The following is a 10,859-nucleotide window of genomic DNA, read 5'->3' as shown; positions in this document are numbered from 1 at the left end:
TATCCACAACACAAGTATTGCTTGTTAATCCTTTATATAACTAACTCAACGCTGTATTCTTAACATTGGTGCTCCCAACTCTGATCATTTGAAGGCAGATACAAAATTATATACTTTGAAGCCACAATGACACAATGAAGTATTTACTTCCTTTTCCAGTAATAAAAAACAGGTTATGAATAGGTATACATTATTGCACTTATGTGGTTTTCTTGAAGACAACATGCTACAGAGAAGTTTCCAAAAAGGTTTCACACATTTCTGTTATGTACATGCACCGGCCACTTTACTAGGTACACCTACAAAATTCTAACCAGCCAATCACATGGTAGCAGCTCAATGAATTTATGCACATAGACAATATCAAGGCAACCTGCTAAAACTCAAAGCAAGCATTAGAATGGGGAAAACAAAGGAGAAATATATGATTGTGAGGGTGGTATGGTTGTGGCTGTCAGACAGGCTGATCTATTTCAGAAACTGCTGATCTGCTGAAATTTTCACACACAACTATCTATCTCTAAGGCTTACAAAAAAGAAACAGTCCAAAAAAAGAGAAAAAAATATCCAGTAAGAGGCAACACTCTCAGTGAAAAAATGACCTAACTGGTTCATGCTAATGGAAAGACAATAGTACCTGAAATAACTACTTGTAACATCCAAGGTGCATCTCCTAACAGAAAACATGGCAAACCTAAAACAGCAGCAGGCAACCATACCAGGCACCTGCACCTACAATGCTGTGACATTTGGATGGAAAGGTTAAAATTTGATGTCAACATGAAAGCATGGCTCTATCCTGCTTCCCAAACATTGATTCAGGCCAGTGGGGGTGCTGTAATGGCGTGAGGAGGAATACTTTCTTGGGACACATTAGGTCTCTTAGTACCAACTGAGCATTGTTTATATGCCGCAGCCTAGATTAGTATTGTTGCTGATCATGTCCTTCCTGTCAATCCAATTGAGCACCTTTGGGCTGTAGTAGTAGCCTACGTATATATGTATGTATGACAAAGTACAGAAAATACAGACTGGCACCAAATAGCCATGAGAGTCTAAATCAAACTGCACATCTCACATCATTAGCAATACCACTGTACTTACAGTTTGTTTCTTATTTTGTCAAAATATGGTCACCAAGATAAAGTAATAAAAGTATTGTATGGCAACACAAAATACCAGAGAAACAAGCACTTGTTTTATACTTCAGAATTATTTGATACATACCTGACAACATGGGGAGGCTGCCAATATATCGTAAGTGTACATCGTACCCAGCTGATGCCAGCTTCCATCCCATCGAGATTTGCATTTTATGCAGATGATTTTGTGAACTCCCTCTAAACAGTCCACACACACAGCATACAGGTGCATAAGCCTTCCTAAGGTGGAAAAAAAATAGGAAAACTGTTTAATATTTGATTTGTATATAAACAGTATAAGCAAATATAATTCCAGAAAAATATTATAAAAAAAACAACACTCAAAATATATATATTTTTTTAACAGTACCTCAATTGAGGGTACTAGCTTTCTGTGACCCTGACATATACTGGGGAAAAATTTGACCCTCCACTTCCACAATACAAGATCTGAGCAAAAAAAAACAAAAACAATGCAACTCTGGATGGAAATAAATGATGCATCATTGCATATGCTTATCAAAATGATATAACATCAAATGTGTACCGATATCAGGGCTAAAAGTCATTCAACTAAAAATTAGAGTATGTTCGTTTTGTCCTGGTAGCGTATCCTAACAAAGTAAGAGAGATCTGAAAATTATATTGCCATCCTCTAGTACTGTGTATTGTGAGTATTTATGGAAACTATCACTGCACTTGCCAATATAAGTTTTAAAAGTGATATTAAAACGGGAGATTTACACAACAGGGTTGGCTAATGAAGGATTCTAAAAATTCAATTATTTGTAAACAGAATCCTAGGGTTGCCAACATTCTTATATTATGCACAATACATACTTTTCACCTCTGAGCTCGGCTCAAATTGTTCCACAAATGGTTGTTTTACCCTTCCTTTAAAATTACCACTCAAAAGAAACCATTGTAGCTCCGAATCAAAATCCTGCCAGTGTACTAGTTACTTGGCCCTGTGCGATATGATGAAAGCAGAACACATTGTGCAGAGTAGTACCATTGATATAGGCAGAGATAGAGAAATGTTCCAACAATGCAGTACATTTGATTTCAATTCTACCCCAGCATTTTTTTGCTTGTTGTTGCAAAAGGTGAAAATAAATAAATAAAAGTGTGTGCAAGCTTCTTAATGGCTGTGTATCACCTAAAGTGTACCTGAACTCAAAAAATACATGGGCGCAAAACAAAGGCATGCATATCATTCTTTAAAGTACAACATACCTTTTATTTAAAAATCCATCCAGAGTTTAAGTACATGTTAAAGCTGAACACCAGATCACATCAAAACTCTCAGACACAATGGCCCCATCAAGTGATGACATTGAGGCCCTGCCCACAGCCTGGAAGAACTGTCTGGGAGGCTAGGGATAAAATAAGTTCTTTGTTGCTACTCTCAGCAAAAATGAGCATCTAATTTTGCAGTGCAGTGGCAGCCCCACTGAAAGGGTAATTTTAACATATCCCTGAAGTTCAGTTTTACCTAAAACCTTGAAAAAGAAGGAATTTATTACCATAACAACCCTTTTATGCAAGGCTAAAATTCAGTTTTTTTAAGGTGCAACACCCTTTAAAAAAAAAAAAAAAAAAATGGGTGCAGCACCACCCTCTAATTTTCAACTGCCTAGGTGATCGAGAATGAATGAGAGCGCAAAGCCTCTCTTTTCGTGGGTAAAAAAAAAAAAATGCCGATCTCATACATGCGCAGCAAATTCTTTTTTTCATTCTATGTCACCCGATCCCACACCTGGGTCGGGTGACGTAGGATGAAGAACCTGGAAGAAGACAAATATGGCAGCCTCCGGAGCACCAGCTCCGGGACAACGCGGACTGCCCTGCTGGATTCAATATGTTTTTTGTTTTTTTTTTTTTTTCTTGGGCAGTTTAAGTTTAGTTCATCTTTAAGGCCATATAGCAGCTTTATGATGAAAAAAAAATGCTAAAACTAATACATTTGTAATTTAGTGCCATCTACTATCAAGTTTTACAGCAGTATGATTCATAGTTACATAGTAGGTTAGGTTGAAAAAAGACATAAATCCATCAAGTTCAACCACTAGGGAAAAAATCATATCCCAGATATAAAAAACCCTATAAGACATAGCTGGTCCAGAGAAAGGCAAAAAAAAACTCCTGGTATAATATGCTTCAACAGGGGAAAAAATTCCTTCCTGAATCTATGAGGAAATCAGATGTTCCCTGGCTCAACAGTCTCTGTTATCTTTACTTTAAAGCCTTAATACCCAGTTATATTCTGTGCTACTAGAAAACATCCAGCTTTTGCCCAAAGCAATCTATAGTAGTTGCTGAAACTACTTCCTGAGGGATCTTATTCCACATTTTCAAAGACCTTACAGTGAAGAATCCCTTCCTTATCCGAAGCTTAAACTTCTTTAACTCCAGACGAAAAGAGTGCCCTCTTGTTCTCTGTAATGATCCCAAAGTGACTAATGGGGAGGAGAGTTCTCTATAAGGACCGTTTGTATATTTATATATGGTGAAGGTATCCCCCCTTAAGCGTCTCTTCTCAAGGGAGAATAGATTCAGTTCAGCTAATCTCTCCTTATAGCTGAGCTCCTCCATTCCTTTTAATAATTTTGTTGCCCTTCTCTGCACTCTCCAATTCAACAATGTCCTTTTTGTGAACTGGTGCCCAAAACTGGACTGCATATTCCAGATGTGGTCTGACCAATGCTTTGTACAGGGGCAGGATAATGTCTCCATCTCTGCAGATTATTCCTCTTTTAATACAAGAAAGTACGTTACTAGCTTTAGATATTGCAGCTTGGCATTGCATGCTGTTATTAAGTCTATGATCTACCAGAACCCCCAGATCCTTTTCCATTTCTGACTCCCCCAAATGTATTCCCCCTAGACAGTATGTAGCATGCATGTTGTTAGCTCCCAAGTGCAAAATTCTCTGCTTTGAGATTATAGACATCCTGTATGAACATAATTCCATTACATAGTTTGGTGTCATCTGCAAACACAGAAATGGTACTTGTAATCCCAAACTGTATAATTTTTAAAGATGTTAAACACTAAAGGTCCCAACACTGAACCCTGGGGTACACCACTAATAACCTTAGACCATTCAGAGTATGAATCATTAATTACAACTCTCTGGATGCAATCTTTAGGCCAGTTCTCTATCCATTTACATTTTGACTTTCTAAACCTATTGACCCTAACTTGCATATTAACTGTCTGTGGGGTACAGTGTCAAATGCTTTAGCAAAGTTCAAGTACACTATTTCAACTGCTATTCCACTGTCTAACTTACCCGTTTACTTACTTCCTCATAAAAAGAGAGAAAATTTATTTGACAACTTCTGTCTTTCTTGAAGCCATGCTGACTATCACATATAAAATTATTTTCTAGCAGAAACTCCTCTATGTGGTTCTTTATCAAACTCTCCAAGACCTTTCCAACTATGGACGTTAAACTAATGGGTCTGTAGTTAGCTGGTAATGACTTTACTCCCTTTTTGAAGATAGAAACCACATTGGCCTTACGCCAATCCACTGTTACCTTGCCAGTGACTAAAGAGTCTCTAAAAATTAGAAATAATGGCTTTGAAATAACCAAGCTCAGCTCTTTGAGGACACATGGATGTAATCCATCAGGTCCTGATGCTTTGTCAACCTTAATTTTCCCAGCTGTTTCTCAATCATATCAAATCTGAGCCATTGTGACTCATTTAGGGCAGTGACATCGCTATTATGAATTTGGACTTGAGCTCTGCCATTTTCCTTCATGTACACAGAGCTAAAACAAAAAAAAGGGTTTAGGAAATCTGCCTTGTCTTTATCCCCCGTTACCAACCCAGCGACATCTTTTGGGGGCCTACATGCTCAGATCTGATCTTTTTGCTATTAATATATATGAAAAATATTTTGGGGTTTGCCTTACTTTCCTTTGTTATATTCTTTATAGGTTTCAAATGATGAAGGTGATCCTTCATTTTTATATTTTTGGAATGCCCTTTTATTGATCCCTTAGGCTTTTTTAACATCAGCTGTGAGCCACATAGGTTTTACTTTTAGCCTCTTAAACTTATTACCCATTGGAATATATTTTTCAGTTTGCTTTTGTAGAACAGACTTGAAACATTCCCATTTCTGTTCTGTGTTCTTTGAGGACAATATCGTCTCCCAGACCAAGTCACAGAGAGCCGCCCTTAATAATGGAAAATTTGCTCTCTTAAAATTCTATGTTTTTATATTTTCTACTTTTGCTTCCTGTTTACAGCTTACAATAAATAAAATCATATTATGGTCACTGCTACCCAGATTCTCTTTTATTTGCACATTTGTTATATGCGCTGCATTGTTAGAAAGAACTAGGTCCAGAAGAGTATAATTTCTAGTTGGGGCTTCTATAATCTGTACCATAAAATTATCTTGTAATAAATTAACAAATGTCCTCCCTTTTGCTGTTTCTGTAGTGCCATTACTCCAATCATTGTCAGGGTAGTTGAAATCTCCCATGATTCAAACACTTCCACTTTTTGATGCTTTTTCCATCTGTGCTAGTAGTTGATTTTCTATTTCTTCCTTAGCACTGGGGGGCCTATAGCAGACTCCAATAATTAGGCCAACATATCATATTATCTGATAACATATCAGATAACTAAACCTGACAGTTTTAGGAGGACAACACATTAAAACCTATAACCAAGGATAAGTTTTTTTTCAGCCTGTTTGCGTGTCCCTAAAAATAAACACTGTTGTAGATTCAAAGGGAAACAGACTTAGAGAGCCCTATCTGTAATAGACCTAAGCAGATTTACAAGCCTCATTTTGCCTTACTTGTTAATCTGATTCAAAGCAGCGTGATAAATACTTTTCTTACCAACAATATGTGACTAAGGGTTAGCAGATGTTTGATACCACGTTCTTGGTGTTTCAGAGTAAAAAACAGTATATCCAGCACCTAATACTGAATTAATAAATAAATTCACACTTCATAGTAAAATTAGGTTTGGTAGACATCCTGCTACAGGCCCTCCCCATTACATAAAAACCCCACAATTATATGATCAAATATCTAGAAATATAACAAAACCAGTGTAATATTATTCAATCTTCATACATAAAGTGCTTAAGTAAAGATCCAGGTTTTTATTCTAGCTTCCACAAAAAAAGGAATGCTGAAAATATTTACTATTAGCTAGTTTGATCCAGGGAGGACATCACTAGCCTCTTTGTGTAAACAGCAGTCTCTAAGCAGCAGTATACCACCCGCTAAGTTAGTGCTAGAGCTGAACAATCAGTAGAAACTGTAAGTGATAGTGATTGCACATCTCTGACCTAGCAAGATGCTTGTTGAATTGCTGCAAAGATACAGATGCTTACTAATCTTTCTGCAACAAAACGCCTGGGGACAGGCTTTGGCAGTGGCATTTCTTAAGCTGCGTACACACTTCCAATTTTTGTCGTTGGAAAGGATCTTTCACGATCCTTTCCAACGACAAGGGAGTGCACGATGCATGATGTACAGCACCGTTCATGCTCTATGGAGAGGGGAGGGGGAGAGCGACTGAGCGGCACCCTGCTGCGCGCTCTCCCCTTCCCTTTCATTAGGATCGGCTGTCGTCCATCGTCCGTGGATCCGGCAGGTCGGTCGTCCGGACGATGGACGACACCGACTGTACACACGGCAGATTTTCTCCCGATAATTGGCCGATGCCGATTATCGGGCGATAAAAATCTGACGTGTGTACGTAGCTTAAGCTAAGACTTTGCTAGATAACAAATTTCAGCACCCTGAATTTACCTTCTTTTGTGGGAGCTACAGCTGAGATTTGATAGGTTTCTTACAATACTTTAAACATTTACATTTACGAAAACACATGAAGAAAATTTGATTGTATCAAAATAGATCTTTATTTAAGAAACATGCAAACATGCAAATTCTTTTTGCGGAAGAGACAAGATATCTTCTTCAATAAAGTATTTTAATTTGTGTGAAATTCTCCCTGAAAGTACTGACCATGGACAGCTAAGTATGCCAAAATTGTATATGCTGGGATAATTGGGAATCTATTTGTCCCAGCATAAGTAGGAAAACCCTCCTACTTCTACAAAATAAAAAATATCTTAGTCACATATAAACCATATATTTCTTGGGGGGGGGTGCTATCCTGTTCAAGTATCTAGAAAGTTGTTGTTTTTTTTTTTTTAATTGCAGTCACACAGAATTATCTTACCCATTACAAAATGTATAAGGCTCCAAACTAGTTTACTTGATGAATAGAGTATAAGCGTAAACATGTTCCAGCAAGTTCAAGTATGAGAAAATTCACATTACAAGTGGATACTTTATATCCATTTCTATAGTAGAGCAAATTGTCTCACATTTTCAATGTATATTTCTCTAAGGATCTTATAATTTATAACATGCACAATACACTTTATTATAGGTTAGAAACATTCAGAGAAAAAGATCAAGACAACACATCTAAGGAAATAACCCCAGTGAGGAGAGTCTGTAAGTTAAATTGACTCAATGTAAATGACTCAATAATGAATTCTAGGACCTGTGATCAAGCCCCAATCTCTTTAAATAACAAACATTTACCCAACCTGTGCGTTAGGGCTGATTTGTATAGAAGACAGTCATTCCAATTGGTCAGAGGGTACAAGGACAGAGCAAAGTAATAATTTCAGTTTCATTTTCGGTCTATACCAACTGTCTCACAGATTCACATTGATCACTTATTTTGGCTATAACCTTAAATGAGACTTAGAAGAAAAAAACTTATTGTACTAAAATATTTTACCTTGAAGATGACAAGGTACATCATAGTCAATTTCATCATGCCTGGAAGGACTTAGAAATAATGTCCCATCCACCAGTGGGAACTGCTCAAATACAGGCAGGACTCGGTGACATAACGCACAGTTGACTACATTTCTGTGGCTGGCACTCAGGGCAGACAAAATAAACTTCCGTAGGTCTTCTCCCTGTCCAACCTGTGCATCATCCTCCATGCGCACATGGAAAGTGTTTAGTTTATGCCGTGGTATATGAGCTAATAGTTCTGAAAGGTCAAGTCTCCGAAGAAACTGAACTGGTGCATCAGAACGTCCAGACCTGTGGGTTTGCAATCCAGAAGCACTGTAGTCAAAATGAGTGTTCCTGAGCACTCCTCCAGAGGCTATATTTTTCTTATGAGGCTCCAAATGAATTGCATTCTTTAAAAATTCTCCTAAATATCTAGAACTGCGGGGAACATTGAAGTGAGAAGGAGAAAGTATGGGGTAGCCAGCTGGAGGGGATTGGCCAGGAGAAACACATGGAGAACGCAGACCATGTGACCCTCCACCACCACCCTTTTCTTGGGAGTTCTGTCTGTCCACTGAATGCCTACGCGGAGGGTCAAAGGTCAATCCTTTTTGGAGTTTTGTTGTAGTGCGGCACTTTTTTAAATCATCAGAGGATTCAGACACAGATCGACCTATTGGCTTTTCAGGGACAGATTTTTTCTTTTTATCATCCTGCATTCGTTTTACCTGATACCAATCAGTGTCCTTCTTCAAATGTCCTTGACCACAACGACATGAGCAAAATCTGAAAGCCAAGTCATATCCCTTCTTAGTCCACATGTTTTGTCGGCATTGCTTTTCATTCCAGCTTCGTGCTCTACCTATACAGTTGAACTGCACAAGAATACTGCTCTCCCATTCATAAAAGCACTGCAGATGCATCCAAGTACTAAATGGACAGTGTTCGTTGTTACAGATGACTTTCTGGTAGTCGTCCTTCTCTAGATCGACAGGTCTACCTACACTACAAATCAAAGGTGTAGCACAGGCTGCTTCTGCAAAAAAGCAAAAACATAAGAAAACATTAATAGCAGTTTCTGAAGAAATCAATATAAATATGCATGGCTGAAAATGTTGCATCATTATTGACTGTCTAAGGTCTATTTAAATACAATCATATACCAAATGATTTTAGCAAAGAACATGCGTACGAGTAAGAGACTTCTTGTCTCCTACACTGCATAATACTGCATCAGTGAAGAGAGTTGGTCCCCTGAAGTCCACTTCGACCAACAACAATTCTGAAATGTTGAACCTGGCAGTCCCTTTCAGCTATCACTGGTTTCACCATTTGACATCTTTCACTGGAAGATAAAGTAATGACACAAAGTCAAAGGAAGCAACCACCGAGACCAGTGCTGGGTCAAGGAGATTGACACTCCAAAAAGGATCTGATTAAAGACAAAGACAAGCAAAGACAAAACTTTTTTCCAGATGCTTTAACTGGAAATCCAACTCCATATATTTATACTGAGGTATTAACTTCCAAAAATTGGTTAAAAAAAAAAAAAAAACTAGCTGGCTGAAACAACTAAAAGTTTAAAACTACAGGGTTACACCAATTGCACTGTTAGAGTTAAGGGGGCTTAGCTTTGTGAATGAGTTAAAGTTCTCCTGACCTAATCCAAACGTGTGCAAGCACAGATCAAAAACGTAACATAACGTTTCCCTGCAAGGGACTGGGTATTCTTGATTTTCACATTTACTAAACAAAATTAATTATTCCTTGCAGACTGAATTTTCACTTTGCTAAATGAACAGCCTAAACCCAGTGATCTCCCCTGCCACTTTTAACAGGGTGCACCACACGGCACTCTTCAGTGGACACCAGGCTGTCATCAGACAACCGCTTAGGCTGGCTGGGCTTTGTGTAGAGAAAGCTGTCAGTAAAGCTGCGTACACTCGGCAGATTTTTATCGCCCGATAATCGGCATCGGCCAAATATCGGGCGAAAATCTGCCGTGTGTACAGTCGGTGTCGTCCATCGTCCGAAGGACCGACCTGCCAGATCCACGGACGATGGACGACGACCGATCCTAATGAAAGGGAAGGGGGAGAGCGCGCAGCAGGGTGCCGCTCAGTCGCTCTCCCCCTCCCCTCTACATAGAGCATGAACGGTGCTGTATGTACAGCACCGTTCATGCATCGTGCAGTCCCTTGTCGTTGGAAAGGATCGTGAAAGATCCCTTCCAACGACAAAAATTGCAAGTGTGTACGCAGCTTTAGTTACTGGCAGCCTGCTGGTCCTGCTTGCAGAGAAGGGAAGATTTATACCTTTGTATCTTTTCCACACCCCATCTTCTGGGAGCAGAAACCACAAGCTTTTACATGGAGTTATCATCATGCTGACACAGGTCCCAGAATTGCAGTACAAATCAGTAAAGTTTTGCTGCCCATAGGAGAGGCCTGGATTACCAAAATGTAGGTAGGAAAGTTACACCCCCCCCCCCCCTCCATAAAATTGCCCAATAAAGCCCAGCAGTTACTGGCTGTTACCAGTAGGCACTAAGGAGCAGTAAATGCCATTGTTTAAAATTACTACAATATTTATAATATTACTACAATAGAAATAGTAAAGTATTTATAAATTACTAAAATTTTACTTACTACAAGTGATTACAAAACATTATATAGACTATAGGGAACTGGGTCACAGTACAAAGACATAATAGGAAGACAATGGGAGATATGCGCATAGTAAGGGCATGACCATTACAAAGATGTAACTAAGTATAGGGGCTTACAGGATACCTATGTCACCAACAACTGGAAACACTAATTTGTCATGTGTTCCCCTATCCACTAGGGCTTCCCCCAATCTGTCTGAAAACGTTTCTGGGGCAAACACTGTAAACCCCTACAGTAAATCAACCC

The 10,859-nt window shown here is 38.7% G+C and overlaps 1 protein-coding gene across 1 annotated transcript in view; it reads right to left on the bottom strand.

Moving 5' to 3' along the window:
* HECA (hdc homolog, cell cycle regulator) overlaps positions 1 to 10,859 on the bottom strand; it is a gene marked incomplete at its 5' end in the record, with an annotated part of 31,233 nt that overhangs the window by 8,817 nt on the left and 11,557 nt on the right. The window contains 2 exon segments of the mRNA XM_072408989.1: positions 1,228 to 1,382; positions 7,940 to 8,980. Coding sequence (XP_072265090.1) covers positions 1,228 to 1,382; positions 7,940 to 8,980 — 1,196 coding nt within the window.

The sequence above is a fragment of the Pyxicephalus adspersus genome, chromosome 4, assembly GCF_032062135.1.
Source record: "Pyxicephalus adspersus chromosome 4, UCB_Pads_2.0, whole genome shotgun sequence".
NCBI classification, from domain to species: domain Eukaryota; kingdom Metazoa; phylum Chordata; class Amphibia; order Anura; family Pyxicephalidae; genus Pyxicephalus; species Pyxicephalus adspersus.
This window is presented reverse-complemented; position numbering and strand designations above follow the sequence as displayed.